This window comes from Zootoca vivipara, chromosome 17 (assembly GCF_963506605.1).
Source record: "Zootoca vivipara chromosome 17, rZooViv1.1, whole genome shotgun sequence".
NCBI lineage: Eukaryota > Metazoa > Chordata > Lepidosauria > Squamata > Lacertidae > Zootoca > Zootoca vivipara.
Window position 1 is genome coordinate 29091428 of NC_083292.1, and position 18656 is coordinate 29110083.

Sequence of the window (18656 nt, forward strand, 5' to 3'; positions counted from 1 at the left end):
CAAAGTTCTCAACTCGAGGTTAACTCTTCCAGGTTAGCGGAGTTTGTAACCTGAAGCGTTTGTAACCTGAGGGGTTTGTAACATGGGGCACCACTGTACTGATATTTGTAAGCCTCTGTGGAACCCCGTTTTCTTCTCTTCCACTGAACAGCAAGCTAAAAAATGTTGCAAGTACTGTAGATACGTTTTCATCTATTGGCTGCTGCGCCTCCTTACCTGTCCATCAACTCGAGGCTGCCATATTTTCCCATGACTGTCCGTCTGAATAATTCCTCCTCCTTTTCCTCTTTTGCTTGGGGCTTATCTGCAGAAGGGCAGAAGGAGACTTGCCAGCATGCATAGCTTGGCTTCAATGTTAAGAACCATCTTCCTCCCTCTGAACTTGAGGTTGTAATCAGTGTTTGTCCTACTCAGAGTATATCCATTGAAATGAATGGACATAACTAACTTAGGCTCATTCATTTCAGGTTCAGTTGATGAGTGGGGGACACAAAAAAGCCTGCATTTTGCAAGCATTGGCTGCTTGAAGGAAAAGTCCCTTTTGCAGATGATGCCTTCAAAAAAAAAAAAAAAAGACCAGCTGCTTGCTTTGGTTATGCATGCCTGCTCACTCAGCCAAACTGAGCCAAAGCCCGCCCTGGTTCACCAGCATGGAAAGGACACCTAATGTGATGTCAGCTGATTGGCAAACAGGTATGGTTTGTGGGTGGGGAATGGCCTTGTGGGTCGAACTGGAGCACCTGGTGGGCCAAAACACTCAAGGAGCAGGTGTGGCCTGCAGGGAAAGTCCGAGGGGCTGATAGAAATATTTGGAGGGCCACATTCGGGCCTGAGGTTCCTCACCCCTGCATTAAAGCTTGAGCCCAGTCTCAAAGCCTGCTGCCCATCTCCCCAAAGACTCTTCTTACCTGCTACTTTGGCAAAAGCATCCTCTGCCACACTGCTCTCCTTCAGTTCGACCGACTTCTGTCAATTGGAGAAAGAAATACAACTCAGTGATTGGCACACTCATCCTGGCAGTCCCAGCCACAGCTATTCCCTGCCAACCCCCAGTTTGCATGGGCATAACCAGGGGGAGGTTACGGTGCTGCCCCCTCCCAAATCAAGTAAATCTATCTATATATAAAAAAAATGTAAATAGGGCATGGGGGTGGATGTCCACTTTTCACTGAAATCGCTTGACCGATTGAGGTGAAATTTTGACACATCACATGCCAATGTCCGAAGGACCTTAGAAAGTTACCTAAGACAGATGTCACACCTGGGCGAAGTAAAAACCACAAAAAACCCTGTTCCAGAACACACAACTCACCCAAAAGTGCATGCTGGGGAAAAGAACGGATAAGCAGCGTCTCCATTGGCTGCAGACAATCGGTGACATCACAAAATTCCACAACAACCAACTGAATTCCACAACAACCAACTGGGCCCAGCATTGCCCAGCAGACTGAATAGGCCGCAGCATTGCCCAGCCCGGAGAACTGACTAGGCCGCAGCCAACAACAAACTAAATATGGGCCTTTTACAGGACCATGCCTTTGGGTAGGATAAATGTGTCAGGGCGGGGTGGGGGGATTTTACAGAACATGCATGGGTAGGGGAGTCTGGGTTGGGACAGGGCAAAATTTTACAGAACACGCGTATTGGGGGGAATGATTGTATGCCAAATGAAGGAGGACTCTGAATGTCCATTTAACAGAAATAGGTCCATTTAACACAAAAACCACAGCAACGCGTGTCAGGGCCACCTAGTAAATAAATAAATACTTAACTAAAATTATAAAGTGTAGAAAGATTTTGAGAAATTTTTCTGAGCACTTGAGGTCAAAAGAAATAGACAGAGCCAGACAGAGGATGATAACAGGTTGGGTGTCCTGCCCCACCCATCAGAAATCCTGGGTACACCAATGGGAGCTGTGCTGACCTTTTGCCTCTTGAGCTCTTGACGCTTCACCAAAGCCATCTGGAAGTTGTCGACCAGGACCGCAATCACCAAGCTGCAAGAGAAAGGGAGAGAGGGTACCAACGGGGCTGTGACTGTTCTCTATTCCACAATTTACTAATTGCTTCCTCAAAGAGCGATGGAAATGTACATAAAACCATCGCTTTCATAAAAGTTAAAACAATCAGATATACAAAGTCAGTTAAAAATACATTGCATATATAGGAACGATTACAAATCCAATACAGAGCCCTTATGCATCTCAAGGCTTTAATAGCAATCGTTGCTATGCAGAGCCGGCCCACCCATGAGACTGGGTGAGGCAGTTGCCTCAGTTGGGACAGGCAGCAGAACCAGCACACCGCTTGCCTCCTCCTCTTCTGCAGTCCCGTGCTGCCACTGCCACTGCCACTGCCACTACCTCCTCTTCCTTTTCCTCTACTGCCACTTGCTCCTCTCTGGCCTCCTTTTACTCCTCCACTGCGTTCGGGGCAGCAGGACTTCCCTGGGTGGGCTGCTTCCAGTCGCCTCAGGCAGTAGAGGAAGCGGTGGCAGGGGAGCAACATTTTCTGCTGTGCCTCAAGCAGCAAAAATGTCCTGGGCTGGCCCTGCTGTTATTTAGTCTTTTCTTGGGTGTCTCGGGGTTTTAAGAGAGCTTACCGCTGCGTTTAGTTTATCTAAAACTTTTTACTTTCGCCTTAAGCTTTTACAGTACCTTGCTGTGCTTTTTGGAATCCACCCCACACGGTCCCCATTCTGGCGTGATCAGTCAGAGCTCAAAGTATTTAGTAAACAGCTAATCGCATTAAGAGTGTCTGGCTAAGACCAAAGAATCCCAAGTTCAAATGTGCTCAGTTGTGAAGCTCGCAAGGAGTATGGCAGATTTCCCTGCCCAGTTTGGTAAACTTTTCAGCCCAATGGTCTCAAAGCAGGGGTCAGGAGGACAGCTAAGGCACCCAAATCCCATTCCCCCGAAACCAGATGCAAGGTCGTATCCAAGCAGATCCTCCTCCACTGTCTCAGGCAGGACTAAATCTGCCACAACAGGGCGAAGCACGGAGCAGTGTGGTGAGGCTAGAGTGGCTTGCATGCACAGAATTGCCCCCTCTGTGCCAGAGAGAACCTCGGGCCAGTCCTTCCACATATCTATATCTATATCTATATCTATATCTATATCTATATACAGTATCTCTATCTCTATATCTCTATATCTATATCTTTTTTTTAAAAGTGTGTATCTGAAGAAGTGTGCATGCACACGAAATCTCATACCAAAATAATAACTTGATTGGTCTTTAAGGTGCTGCTGGAATGATTTTTTTTAAAAAAATAATCTTTATTAAGAATTATATCAACACAAATAAAGAATAACACAAATAAATAGATAAGACAATACATCAATACTGTAAGAGGTTCTTGCGGCTGCTCTTGAGTAACGATTCTCCACATCTGCTTGTCTTTAAGATGTTTTTTATTGTGCATTCTATTTACAGTGCAAAGTGCCTGGAAAGCATGTCTGCTTAGTCTGAGTCAGAACCTCGCAATGGCTTCTTTCTATTTCGCACCCAACATAACAGCTTGGGAACTCCAAAGCACCTCCCCCTTGTCCTACGGGATGCTGTACACCTCAATTCAGGCGTCGGGGGGGGGGGGAAGGGCCGTCCCTCTCACTGCTCTCGGGTCCCTTCCTCCCCAGCTTCCTCCCTCTCTACTCAGTGTGGAGGCTATTTGACACTGCTATAGCATTGTCTCTCCCTGACTCCTGTAATCTGATCTGCTGCTGGACTTGGGAACTGCTCTAAGAGGAACTCAACCTGATGGGGGGGGGGTTTGTTCCCTATAAGCCTTCCCCCTTACAAATACAATAAAAGAAGAAATCACATAATTAACAACCTCCATCACCTTGATCTTTAATATTTAATACCCCTTCAATCACTACTTATAATTCCCCCCATCCCTCCGCTCCTCCCTCCCCCCCCTGCATCCCTACTTCCCTCACCTCTGTGCGATATTATTGGTATTTACCTATTTTATTCTGCTATGTTGTTTATTTTTATTCTTGATATACACAATCTTTTTATTATCCAATTACCTTGCGATTCAAAATCTACTCTATTTCCTATTGCCTACTTTCCCTTTCCCTATTTCTTAATCTATCTTTCTTCACTTTCCTATTCTTTATTAACTTTCTTTCATATATAATTCTACGCTTTCCCATTCTTTATTAGCTTTCTGGATAGAGCCTCCTCTTACTAATACTGTTAATTTTGCCATTATCATGAACTCACAAATTTTTGATCTCCATTCTGACAATACTGGTACAGTATTGTTGATGTTTTTCAATTCTTAGTGATTAATATTCTTGTCACTGCTGTCCCGTAATGAAATATATTCCTTTTGGGATGTCATCTGTTAGTAAGCCCAGTAAGTATGCCTCTGTTTTTTTGTGAATTGTCGTTTTAAATATATATTTTTTAATTCTTCATGAATCTTAACCCAGAACTGCTAACAGGGATATTGTGAGGATAAAATTCCGGGGTGGTGGTGGTGTGGGCGGGCGGGCGGGCGGGTGGGCAGTGAACAATGTATGCTACCTTGAGCGCCTTGGAGGAGAAGCATGATATAAATGTGATAAATCAACAAACCTTCCCTTGACCTCCCATCCAAGGTCCTCTCCAGTAAGTCAAAAGCCTGAGGAGACTAGACTTACTTGAGAAGCAAGAAGTACTCCACAAGGATGTAGATGATCAGGAAGATGATGATGTACCAGGAACCTGGAAAGAAATACATATGGGGTCTGTGGGTGATGCTGCTGCCTACGGGTGGGTTTTTCAGGAAATCTCCACGTTTAACATATTGGCATGGATCCCCCCCCCCAATTCCCATCTTGCTCTTCAATCTTGACACGAGGCTGGGTCGGTTGTATTTTTTTAAACTGATTGTGCTTAAAACTGTGCTACGTTCTATGCCAGGCCTCCCCAAACTTCGGGCCTCCAGATGTTTTGGACTACAATTCCCATCTTCCCCGACCACTGGTCCTGTTAGCTAGGGATCATGGGAGTTGTAGGCCCAAACATCTGGAGGGCCACAGTTTGGGGATGCCTGTTCTATGCACCCCCCTGACAAGCATCCTCTTCCCTCACCTGCTTCTTGACATTTAAGGTAGATGAGGGACCAGTCATCCAAAGTGAAGAGCTGGAAAAGTGTGAAGATGGTGTTGAAGAGGTCTCCGAAGTGTTTTTCGTCAGCTTCATTGAACATGTCACGCAGCACCACGGAAGACATGACTGACGGGTGGAAGGCGGGGGCTAAGGAACGAAATAATCAGCCTTGGAAATGCAGGATTTTGGGAGAACACCATCCCTTTGCCTCTTCCAAGGTTTTGTAATTAACCTGCGGAATTCCATCATCATAGGATGACATGACAGAAATCAGTGACAGTAAAATTTTGTGGAGCGGAAGAAGGCAGATCTCAGTGTTGCCCTTGTTAGAGCTCAGCAGGGAGGAGGAGGAGGAGGAGGAGGAGGAGGAGGAGGAGGAGGAGGAACTAGAATTAATGGCCTCTGTCTCTCATTGGCTCTGGCGCCACCTACTGCTGGCCTCCCTGCCTTCTGCCCTACCAGTCCCAATTGGCACCAGCTGCACCTGGAATCTTCCCTCTCCATTCTGCTCTTTCCTGGGAGGATACAGAGGAAAGAGAACATGAGCAGAATAATGGCTCCGATGGCCTGGGAGGAAAGCATAAAAGTGCTTGCGACGTCCTGGAGGTTCTCCATCACTCTACATGGAAAAACAAACAAAGAAATAGAGAGTTAGGTAGGGTTGTAAGGTCAGTTGCTGTCAACCCTTCTGCCCCACACCCCACCTTCTAAAACCTGGGAAGTTGCTATGGGTTCCTCTAGATTAGTGCTACCCAACCTTTTTATCATTGCAGACCAGTCAACGTTTGATAATTTTACCGCGGCCCGCTGAGGAGGGGACGTTGATTGTTTATATTTTATTTAGATTGTTTTGATTTAATAATGTTAATTGTATTTAAACATGCCTTCAAAATAAAATACAGTTACACCAAAAAATTAATATAAAGTGATTTAACATTTTAACTCACTAGAACACTAAATCAATGAGAACCCTGAGCTTGTTTCTTTGCAACAAGACAAATAAGGAGACAATGTAATAAGGAGACAATGACACCTGAAGTGTGTTGCTTATGTCCAGTTAATTCTGTTGTTTTGTTTTGGTTGCTGTCAATGCAGAAAACCCCGCTTCACACAGATAGGTTGTCGGAAATGGCAATAGGGATTTAAGTGCTGTGGTGGCAATCTCAGGGTATTCCGCCATGACTTTAATCCAGAACACCGGCAGAGTTGTTGTCTCGAACGTAGTTTTAAGGCCGCCGTCATTTGCAATCTCTAGCAGTTGATCTTCTTCTTGCACAGACATGCAGCCACTTACACGCTCTTACTTACACGCTGTGGGCAGCTCTCTCCTCCCGCCGCTGCCTCTCGCTGGGATAGAGCAAGAGGCGGGTGGGAGGAGGCTGCGGCTCTCCTCCAGGGTTAAGGTCTGAGTGTACGCCTGTCTTGCCTACTTGCCTGCCTTCCTTCCTTCTGTGAGCTCCTCCAGTTAAAAGCAAGCAAAGCGAGAGCCCAGCTCAGCCCCGGAGAAGCTGTCGCTTTTGCCCCCATCCCACCCAGCTCTGTCCACCATAGAAACTGCCCACCCTGAAACTACCCACCCCTGAAACCTTCCCAGAATCTGCCCCCTTCCCCCCTTAATTCCTCCCTGAATATGCCCCCTCCCCTGAGCCCTCCCTGTAAGAGACTCGAGTATATACGGTACAGTGGAACCTCGGTTTACGAACGCGATCCGTTCCACAGAGGCGTTCGTAAACGGAGGCGTTCGTTCCCCGAAGGCATGTTCTGCGCGTGCGCAAAGCGCCCATAGAGCACTTTTGCAAACGTGTGCGCTGCGCAGATCGCTTCTGCACATGTGCGAGCTGCGCAGATCGCGTCTGCGCATCCAACGCCGCGGAACCCGGGTCTGCAGCATTCATAAACGGGACTGTTTGTAAAAGGAGGTACCACTGTAATTTTATTTAATGTTCCTTGGGTGGCCTGGTACCATTTGATCCACAGACCAGTACCGGACCACTGCTCTAGGTGACCCATTTATTGAGCAAATTACAGTTCCAAATATTCTTTGTGGACAGTGATAGAAGAATGCTTTCAAGGTACAGGACGGGAGGGTCCTGGTATATGCTGGAAGCCCTCTTGCGAAATATTGACTACAGTGGTACCTCTACTTACGAATAACTCTACTTATGAATTTTTCTACTTACGAATGGAGCTTCGCCCGCTATCTTGGATGCGCTTTAGATAGGATTTTTTCTACTTACGAATTTTTAGATAGGGTTGCTTCTACACGAATTTTTTCTCCCAATGCATTCCTATGGGATTCGACTTACAAATTTTTCGACTTACGAATGTGCATTCGGAATGCATTGAATTTGTAAGTAGAGGTACCACTGTATATGGAGGCGCCAAGGAGCTCTTCTATTCCCCTCCCCCACCCCCACCTCGAAATGTTGGCACTAACCGGAAGGTGAGCAGGAAGCGAATGGCACGGATAGCACGGACGGCCTTGCAGATTTTGAGGACCCGGAAGATGTTGAGTGAGTTGCCGCCTTTGGTCATTCTGGTGGTGAGGAGCAAGGGAAGTATAAAATCCACCACCGTGATGCACATAATGAAGAAATCTGGTGAGGGGAAGAAGAGGAAACATAGGAATTAAGGCAGACCCACATGAAACGGTGCTTCAGGCTGTCAGCTGAGCTGGCAAGTGTAGCATGGAAGCAGCGTTAAGCTTATACAACTAGTATAACATTACAGGCATTCCAGAGAAAACAACAACACATAGCTGATTTCTACCCCTGAATCTTGTGTTCGCTTGGTACCAACCTCCTCATCATTTGAGAAGGGTCTGCTGTTAGTTCTGCACATGTTGCTATTCTCAGGCAGTCTGCTAATTAAATTGTTTGCCCTGGAATCCCTTGGTATCAGCCAGGGCTTTTTCTCTCAGCTTCAACCTGCCAAAACTCAGTTCCTGCACCTCTCAGGTGGGCGCCATTGCCATGATAAGAGAACAAGAGAGGCGTCCATGGTGGGTTCCGGCACCTCTTTTTCTAGAAACATAGCACTGGCCTCAGCGCCTGTCTATACCCCCTTGACCACCCTGCAAAAAGACCCACCAATGTCATTCCACGGGTCGCGGAAATAGTCGAAGCCCAACGCAATGAGCTTGAGGACGGCCTCGAACACGTAGATAGAAAGGAAGGCAGGATCCATGGCAGCAAAGAACCATTCTGGTGCAAGAGAGGAGAGAAAGAGAGAACCATTGATTGTGAGAAAGCCACTCTCCTCCATGATGAAAGCTGCTGTGATCTGTGGAGATAAGAGGGTGGGTAGCCTAAGCGGGGAGTGGGGGCAGTAGTCCCTGGTTGAATCTCCACAGGAGATAAAGGTGTGGGTGCAGGACCACAGATAATGCCCCTAAAGGCAAGGCCAAACTCTGAAGTGGTCTCAGCAAGGTTCTGAAGCAATTGGCTGGTTTCTATCGGGGATAGGTAATCACTGACTAGCGTTGCTTCCTGAAAGGGCCAGTGCCTTATTCTGCAGATACAAGGCCCTCGGGTCAATATGGCTTCCAACTGTGGGGATCTCTCCTGAGGGCCAGCTGTCAGAGTCTGGGAGGAGAGAAGTTCTCCTTGGGGCAGGACTAAAGCCCCTGGCCTAATTGAAACCAAAGCATGCTCTGGTCAATACCCAGCATTCATGCGCTCTTTGTGGGGCTACCTTTGAAGGTGATCCGCAGGGCCGTCTTAAGCATATTTGGCGCCCCCCCGGCATCCGGTGCCACCCAGCCTTGCCATAGGGCCAGCCCTGGTGATCCGGAAACTACAACTAATCCAGAATGTGGCAGCTAGACTGGTGACTGGGAGCGGCCGCCGAGACCACATAACACCAGTCTTGAAAGATCTACATTGGCTCCCAGTACGTTTCCGAGCACAATTCAAAGTGTTGGTGCTGACCTTTAAAGCCCTAAATGGCCTCGGCCCAGTATACCTGAAGGAGCGTCTCCACCCCCATCGTTCTGCCTGGACAATGAGGTCCTTCTGGCGGGTTCCCTCGTTGCGAGAAGCCAAGTTGCAAGGAACTAGGCAGAGGGCCTTCTTGGTAGTGGCGCCCGCCCTGTGGAACGCCCTCCCATCAGATGTCAAAGAGAAAAAGAGGTACTAGATTTTTAGAAGACATCTGAAGGCAGCCCTGTTTAGGCAGGCTTTTAATGTTTAATCGATTATTTTATTTTTCTGTTGGAAGCCGCCCAGAGTGGCTGGGGAAACCCAGCCAGATGGGCGGGGTATAAATAATAAATTATTATATTATTATTATTCAGAAGAAGTCTACGGAGCAGGATTATTTATGAGGAAAGAAATGCCTCTCCTGTGGACTGACCTCCCCGAATTTCAACCACCGCAAACGTTTGAGCCACTAGCAATATGGTATTGATAGCAACCACAGAGCAGATTAGGAAGTCAAAGATGAAAGACTGAGTCAAGTCGTAGATGATCTTATGCAGCAAGACGAGTTTTGGGTGGATCTTCTGCCAGGCATACGCCACCATCTCTCTCAGCGTCATTCGTCTGTGCTTCCTCTTGTGACGATGGCGGCCCTGCTTTGCTAGAGTTAGAGAGGGAGGAAGAATCGTTTGAGGGTGAGGGCAGCGGAGGCAGCTATTCCCCTCACCCAGTTTCTCAGACCGCATGAGGTTGTCCCCTGCAACAAGGGCCTGAGTAGCTCAGTTGGATAGAGCGTGGTGCTGACAATGCCAAGGTTGCAGGTTTGATTATTGTATGCAACAGCGGCATATTCCTGCATTGCAGAGGGTTGGACTAGATCGGGGTCCCCAAACTTACGGCGCTTCGGGCCGGTGCCTGCAGTGCTGATGCTGCGGTGGGCCGGAGTGCAGGAGAGTGTGCGGGAGCGCACGCCCATACACATGCATGAACGCTATTTCCAGCGCACTTCCAGGTCGCAGGAGCACCAGAAATAGCTCAAGTGTATGTGCACGGGCATCCTCCCACCCGGGTAAACCTTGCCGACCTCTGATCAAGAGTTTCATGCTGTACGCATGAAAGCACCCGAGACCTGGAGAGAAGCTTTTGTAACTCTGATTCTAAAACCAGAGGCAGATAGAACTCAGATGAAGAATTACCACCAAATCTCCCTTTTAAATGTGGGTTATAAAATTTTTGCAAGTATTCTGGCCTCAAGGTTTAAAAGGGTGTTAAACGATCAAATACACCAAGATCAGGCGGGTTTTTTGCCCGCAAGACATATGAAAGATAACATAAGAAATGTGGTTGATGTGTTGGAAAGGCTGGAGGTAAAAATAAATACCAAAGCAGTATTAATTTTTATTGATGCAGAGAAAGCTTTTGATAATGTTTCTTGGAGTTTTATGATAATTTTTTTGGAAAAGATGGAGGTGGGGGAGGGGTTTATTAGTGGTATAAAGGCGATTTATTCTGAAGAGAAAGTGAAAATTATTGTGAACAATGTGGTACCAGAGGAAATTAGAATAGAAAAGGGAACCAGGCAAGGGTGCCCACTTTCCCCTCTACTTTGCATAACAGTCCTGGAGGTTTTGCTGAACATGATTAGGAATGAGGAGGAGGTGAAAGGGATAGGAGTGGGATCAAAACAGTACAAATTAAAAGCCTTTGCAGATGACCTAGTATTGACATTACAAGACCCGGAGACCAGTGCAGTGAAAGCACTGGAAATAATTCAGGAGTTCGGACAGCTTGCAGGGTTTAAGCTAACCAAAGTTTTCGCAAAAAAATTAACACCAGAAGAAAAAGAGTTTACAGAATACCACAGGTTTGACATTTGTTAAAAAGGTGAAATATCTGGGAGTGAATATGACTGAGAAAAATATAAATTTATTTAAAAACAATTATCAAAAATTGTGGAGTGAAATTAAGAGAGATTTGGAAACGTGGTCAAATTTGAAATTATCCTTATTGGGCCAAATAGCTGTGATAAAAAAGAATGTATTGCCAAATATGTTGTTTCTATTTCAGGTATTACCTATTGTTGATAATTTAGGCTGTTTTAAAGAATGACAAAGGGTGTTATCAAAATTTATATGGCAGGGGGGGAAAGAATTAAATATAAATAGTTAACGGATGCTAAGGAGAGAGGAGGTTTTTCCCTGCCGGATTTAAAGTTATATTTTGAAGCCGCAGCACTTTGCTGGATGAAAGAATGGTTTTTACTTGAGAATGTAGATGTATTGAATTTGGAAGGTCATGATAACGCATTTGGTTGGCATGCATATTTGTGGTATGATAAAATCAAGGTTCATAAAGGATTCAAATGTCATATTATCAGAAAGTCATTGTATAATGTATGGATTAGATACAAGGATTTATTAGAAAGGAAAACACCCAGGTGGATTTCACCTTTTGAGGCCAAGGCACAGAAAAAATTGAATATGGAAACCAAGTGGTTAAAGTACAAAGATATATTGATGGAAGAACTTTTAACTTTAACTTTAAAGTTAAAAACTTATGAACAGTTAAAAAGCAATGTAAATGATTGGTTACAGTATTATCAAATAAATGAAATGTATAAATTTGATTAAAAAAGTAGTTTTTCAAATAAAAAAGTCAAAATTGGAAACGGAGTTGTTAGAATCTAAAACTAAGAATCTTTCAAAGATGTATAATTTATTGTTGGAATGGCATATGAAAGACGAACAAAAGAAATCTGTAATGATCAAATGGGCAAATGATGTGGGTCGCAATATTATGATAGAGGATTGGGAAAGGTTGTGGAAGAAGAATATGAAGTTTACCGCGTGTAACACTTTAAGAGAAAATATGGTGAAAATGATGTATAGATGGTATCTTACACCGGTAAAATTAGCTAAGATTTACCACAAGAATGATAACAAATGTTAGAAATGTAAGAAGCAAGAAGGAACCTTTTTCCATATGTGGTAAAAGGTAAAAGTAAAGATTTTCTGGGAAAAGATTTATAATGAAATGAAAAAAGTGTTGAAAAACACTTTTGGTAAGAAACCAGAAGCTTTTTTACTTTGGGATAGTTAGAGAGGAAATACGTAAGAAAGATGTTACGTTTTTTCTGTATGCCACAACAGCAGCGAGAATATTATTGGCTAGGAATTGGAAGAATGAAGATCTACCTACAGTGGATGAGTGGCAGTCGAAGATGATCGAATTTATGGAACTAGCTGAATTGACTGGGAGACTCCGTGACCAGAGGTAGAAGAAGATTGGAAGAAATTTAAAATTTATTTGAAAAATAAGTGCAATATTGAAAATGTTTAAGATTTGGAAGTACATAGAGGTTGTAGAAAAGAATTTGTTGATATTTTTTATTTTTTAATATAGTAAAATTTAGATATAAGTGTTAATCAAGACTTGAACGGATTATGAAATGTGAAATAAAAGTTAAAATAGGTTATGTATGTAAAAACAAGATTTAGAAATTACTAAAGATGACATATAATGAAACGCAGCTAGGAAGTCAACAATGTCAGAGATTTAGATATATAAACAGGATTATATTTTTTGTTTCTTTTTATTGTTTTTATTTTTGAATGTTATTCTTTTTGTATGCCTGTATTCTGTGCATTTATTTATTTTTGTACCCCATGTGGGGTGTTTCCCATGTGGTTTGTTTTTATGTGCTTTTGTTTTTCATATATATATGTGTGTGTGTGTGTGTGTGTGTGTGTGTGTGTGTGTAAAAGAGTTTCATGCTGTACCACATGACGGCCTCGGTCCAGTATACCTGAAGGAGCGTCTCCACCTCCATCGTTCTGCCCGGACACTGAGGTCCAGTGCCGAGGGCCTTCTGGTGGTTCCCTCACTGCGAGAAGCCAAGTTGCAGGGAACCAGGCAGAGGGCCTTCTCAGTAGTGGCACCCACCCTGTGGAACGCCCTCCCATCAGATGTCAAAGAGAAAAATAACTCCCAGACTTTTAGAAGACATCTGAAGGCAGCCCTGTTTAAGGAAGCTTTTAATATCTGAAAGACTATCGTATTTTAATATTACCGGTATGTTGGAAGCCTCACAGAGTGCCTGGGGAAACCCAGCAAGATGGGCGGGGTATAAATAATAATAATAATAATAATAATAATAATAATAATAATAATAATAATAATTTGTTGTTTTTGTTGTTGTTGTTGTTGTTGTTGTTATACCTGCTGAATGTGACGAATTGTGGGTGGGACAGAAATAAATCCCTTCTTACATACCTCCCTACAGCACCCATGTTGGAGACTAAGTCCCACAGTTCCAAGTAATCATTCCCGGAGTTAGGCTGAGCTCCTCCTCCTCCAGAGGAGACCGTATTAAGTACAGTGATTTATTTTACTGAAATTGGGAATGCTTAAATGCATGAATGTGTGTTTAATTCTGGAATGTTTCCCAGTAACTCTCATGTGATTGGTTAATTCTGTTCACATGGGAGGCATCTTATTACATTCTCCATTTTGTTTTGGCTGCATCTCCATGAACACTGAAGAAAAGAGAGAACTCTCTAAATGCAATACACCCTCCAACATTTCTCCGACAAAAATAGGGACATCCTATTATTATTATACCCCACCCATCTGCCTGGGTTGCCCCAACCACTCTAGGCAGCTTCCAACATATATAAAAAAACATAATGAAACATTGAGCATTAAAAATCTTCCCTATACAGGGTTGCCTTCAGATGTCTTCTAAAGGCTGCATATTTACTTATCTCCTTGGCATGGGGGTTGCATAACTCCATACCCGCCAACATTTCTCCAATGAATATAGGGACGTCCGAAGGAATAGAATATCAAATTTGAACCTGGAACAGCTTCTGTAAATCCGAGGCTGTCCCTGGAAAATAGGGACACCTGCAGGGTCTGATATTCAATAGAGGAGAAGAGTGCTAATGTTTGTCTGTGAATGAATGTGACAAAAACAAGTACAGAATCTGGTGTTCTCCCAAAGAGGCTGTAAGGAGAAGTGGAAACCTCTTGGAAGGAGCTGCATGGGTTAGCTGGGTAATGTACAGAAGGCTGAGTGCCAGGATTGGAAAGACAGACAGACCGAGTTAGTTTGAATATTTACGGAAGACTCTTCAACTACCGTATTTACTTGAATCTAATGTTCACCTTCTTTGGCCAAATTACATTGCAAATACTAAGGTGTGCATTAGATTCAATGGCACATTTACATTCACCAGCAAATAGATACAGTAGATAGATAGACAGATAGACAGATAGATAGATGATAGATAGATAGATAGATAGATAGATAGATAGATAGATAGATAGATAGATAGATAGATAGATACAAACACATACACACACACACACACACACACACACACGGAGGAGAAGTGGAAACCTCTTGGAAGGAGCTGCATGGGTTAGCTGGGTAATGTACAGAAGGCTGAGTGCCAGGATTGGAAAGACAGACAGACCGAGTTAGTTTGAATATTTACGGAAGAGTCTTCAACTACCGTATTTACTTGAATCTAATGTTCATCTTCTTTGGCCAAGTTATGTTGCGAATACTAAGGTGTGCATTAGATTCAATGCAACATTTACATTCACCAGCAAATAGATAGATAGATGATAGATAGATAGATAGATAGATAGATAGATAGATAGATAGATAGATAGATAGATAGATAGATAGATAGATGATAGATAGATAGATAGATAGATAGACACACACACACACACACACACACACGGTTTCAAAGTTCTGAAAACTGAGGTGCACGTGAGATTCGACAGTGTGTTAGACTCAAATAAACGTTATGGGGGGGGGAGCAATTCCCATGCTTGGATAAGTATGTGAATGTAAATATATTCTTCCTTAGCTACGGTGTTCTGCAAGTGAAAGCTTTGAATATTTTAACCTTGTTTTAATTTCAATAAAAGAGTCAGATCTGGCTTCCTAGCGGCAATTTAGCTACTCTGCCAACAGATCAATCCCCATGTAAACTTCCCCTCCAACCGTCCTGCCAGGGTTTTTGGGAGCTAAGGAGGTCTCTTGTGAAAACTGGGGCTTTAAAGCAGAGGCGCCACCAACTCCTAGGGGCCCAGGTCCCCCACCTAATAAAAGCCACATTTGGACTTCATTTTGCAAGGAATTTGTAACAGGGTTGTTGGAGGGCAAGAGAGCTGGGATTGGGCACAAACCTCCAACGTTGTTTCTTACAGCCCTTGAGATTGGAGTAAGTCCTAGAGCTCTGCTAGGACAAGAGAGGAAGTGGCTCCTGGCTACTTACCATTTTTTTAGAATTAAACCAGGAGTGCTTAATTCAGATTATTGTTGTTGTCATCATCAGTGTTTGATTTTTTTAAGGGAGGGATAGGTGTCAGTACACACAATGAAGTTGTTACAGAAAGTGCCACACTTTTAACATTTTGGGGGGGGGGAATAAGGTGCCGGTAGTGCGTACCATTGAGTACCCTCAGGGGAAAAAAGTTGTTGTTGTTGTTGTTGTTGTTGTTGTTGTTGTTGTTGTTGTTGTTAATGCACCCTTTACCCCAAGGTTCCAGGGCAGGTTATAATTAAAACACAATATTTAAAAGCAATTTAAAGCAACTTAGGTTGATCTCTTCTGTGAACTGCCCTGAGACCTCCAGGTATAGGGCGGTATATTAATAATAATAGTAATAATAATAATAATGTCGCAGAAATTAGGCAGGCCCTAAAAATATGCTCAAGCAGGCAAATGCATAATTTTGCAACCGGTAGCTGTTGCTTTGGTGCGAGCTGGAAGGCACCCATATGCCTACAAACTTGGGCTTGGGGAGAGTTGGGTTCATGTCCCTTTTTAGCTTTAAGAATTCAGAGCAGCCCTGGCCAAGTCGCAGTTTCTGAGACCAGTCAACCTCACAGAGCTGTTTTGGGGATAAAAAGTGGGTTGGGGTGGGGTGGGGGAATAACCCTTCATCAGTACCAAGTACGTCTATTGCTAAGATTGGGCGCAGGGTTTATCTACCCCCAAATACGTTATTCAAGTTGGCACCGCTGCTTCAAAGCATGACATCGCCTGTCATCGTAGGGATGCCAGGTGACTGACAGGTGGCTCCTGCAGCTGGCCTGCCAGGGTTTGGGGAGCTAAGGATCGGGGCCCTGACTAGAAAAGGCTCCCCACTCTTGATGCAGACAACCCTGGGCTCCATGTCCGGTGGTCCGATTCGGTATAAAGCAGATCCTAGAAAAAGCAGCGATGCTGGCTCACCCCATTTTGAAGGAAGTTAAGTAATAATACACATGGCCATCTAAAAATGGGTCTGGTGGGGAGGCCCACAGCACTAATGTTAAGTCTAAATGCACCCCTGGAATCGCCCCCTCACTTTTGGCTCTCGGTCCTGTGTTTACGGCTTTGGATCCTTGCCTTGACCTCTTGCTGCCTCTGCTGCTCCTGCTGCTGTATCTCCTGGACCCTTTCATGAAGGGCGACATGGGGCTGACGGCCAGGACCGTGGAATACTGTGGGTGGGGTGAGGGTAACTGCCCAGGCCCAAAGCTGGAAGTCCCAGGCACTCCGGCGCCTGGACCCTGGGCTTGGCCCTGCTCCTGGGTCAGCATTTTCTCCATCTGAGGCACAGAGGACATGGCGGGCACGGTGAGGTAATTCATGGTGGCGAATTGAAGGAGCCCTCGCAGCTCAAACGCGCCTGCCTAGAAGTGTCCTCCCAGTCTGCTTCTCCAGGCTGCGCTGTGGCGAACCTGGAACACGGAAGGCCCCAGGCTTCCGAATGAGGAGCCTTGGCAGCTCTTTGTGATGCCATCGTGAGGCAAAGAAAGGATGCAAAGGCAGTCAGAAGCAGCGGTGTTAGCAGACAGCCTATGGAGCCTAAGGCCCAGGTCTGTGGGGCAGGCCGCAGATCCCCTGCCCCTCTCCACATTTTATTTTTACATCCCCCCCCCAAACTGACCATGTAAGGAATCATAACCAATAACAGAAAAGCAAACCAATCCCACTACAAGAAGGTGGGGAAAGTTTCAGAAACAGGTTGGCAACACATTACTGTACTCATGCCCTCCAACGTCATGGGGACCAAAATCGGGGTGCTCCTTTTTTGGTCCCAAGCACTTGCGCCTGCATGCGAGCACGAAACTAAATGATGCTTGTTTTGTGATCTTGTGGGACAAAACACAAGCAGCTTTCATTCTGGCACTCTGGCATGAGTGCTCCATCCACTTTTGCCCTTGGCTCTACTTACCTGTGTATGTGGCCCCTGGAATGTTACCTAGAAGGGAAACTGAAATGTACTCGGAGTCGAGAGTGAATTTCATGCTCTTTATTCAGCTCATAGTCATCAAGGAGAAGAGGAGAAGAAGAATGGCTCTTTTCCCAAAACCATCTACTTATATACATTATTTACACAATGGGCCTTGCGTGATTGGCTACTTCAGGGCTACACCTGTGGGCCAATTATATTGTGGATTGACTTCTGCCTGCAGCCTGATTGGCTGCTCCTACAGGCCAATCAGGTAGCAGATGCACTTCTGCCAGCCGCCTGATTGGCTGCTCCAGCAGGCCAATCAGGTTGCGGATTCACTTCCACCTGGAGTTGGATTGGGTAGCTCCCGCTGATTCTGAATCCTATTGTTCTAGGATTCAGCTCAGTACATAACACCCCTCCCCTCTAAGTTCCAGTCCTGCCCGGGAAGTTGCATTCGTAGTCCCCAAGGTCTGCTGGCCGCCTCCGTGTGCGTTGTGGCCTGGGGTGTTCCTTGGTCAGGGGTTCTGGTTCTGGCTCGTGTTCCGAGGCTGCTGGCTGTGCCGGGGCTGTCTGGTCTGGCGCCACTGAACCACTAGGTTGTGGCTCTGGTTCCGGTGTCCTTCCAGCCTCGGGGCGCCCCTCTGTGCCTACTGCTTCTGCTTCCCCTGCCCACCCCTCTCGCTCTACAGGCCTCACTGCCCTGCTGTCCCCTTGGGACCCCTCTGTCCCGCTCTCCTCCCGGGTTCCTCCTGGGAATCGTCGCCGTAGCTGGTCGCAGTGGCGGCGCCAACATTGCCCCCCTTCCGTTAGTACCTCGTACGACACGGGACCGGTCACCTTGGTGACTGTGGCGGGTACCCATGCTGGGCCTGCCCCAAAATTCTTTGCGTACACTGCGTCCTGGGCCACAAATGTCCGGGGGTTCCTGCCTTTCCCCACCACTACCTCATCCTGAGCTCTGTCGGGGTGAAGTCGGTCCAGTCTAGTTGCAAGGCGCCGGCCCATTAGTAGTTCAGCTGGGCTCCGGCCCGTCGTTGTGCTTGGGGTGCTGTGCTGTGCTAGAAGAAATGCGGCAAGGCGGTATTCCCAGTCCCCTCGTGTCATGCGGCGGAGGCTGTCCTTGGTGGTCCGCACCATGCGCTCCGCTTGGCCATTGGTGGAATGGTGCTGAGCGGATGTGGCGGATGGCGTTCTGCGCTGTGAAGGTCTGGAACTCCTCTGACGTGAATGCGGTTCCATTGTCCGAGACAAGGGTGTCAGGGAGCCCGTGGGTTGCAAAAAGCTTACGTAGTACCCGGATGGCTGCCGCCGTAGAAGTGGACGGTACCAGTGCGACCTCCAGCCATTTGGTGTAGGAATCCACCACTATGAAGAATGTTTTTCCCTGGA

At 45.7% G+C, this 18656-nt stretch overlaps 1 protein-coding gene across 1 annotated transcript in view; it reads right to left on the bottom strand.

Moving 5' to 3' along the window:
- The window catches only part of LOC118076228 (cation channel sperm-associated protein 1), a 19998-nt gene extending 3321 nt beyond the window's left edge, over positions 1-16677 (bottom strand). Inside the window, exons 1-10 of the mRNA XM_060269845.1 lie at positions 16392-16677; positions 9457-9798; positions 8193-8306; positions 7541-7700; positions 5631-5722; positions 5086-5229; positions 4653-4716; positions 1925-1997; positions 909-966; positions 217-304 (exon numbers count right to left, since the gene is read on the bottom strand). Of these exons, the coding sequence (XP_060125828.1) occupies positions 217-304; positions 909-966; positions 1925-1997; positions 4653-4716; positions 5086-5229; positions 5631-5722; positions 7541-7700; positions 8193-8306; positions 9457-9798; positions 16392-16677 (1421 nt within the window). The remainder of the gene's footprint in view (positions 1-216; positions 305-908; positions 967-1924; positions 1998-4652; positions 4717-5085; positions 5230-5630; positions 5723-7540; positions 7701-8192; positions 8307-9456; positions 9799-16391) is intronic.
- Positions 16678-18656: the final 1979 nt, after the last annotated feature.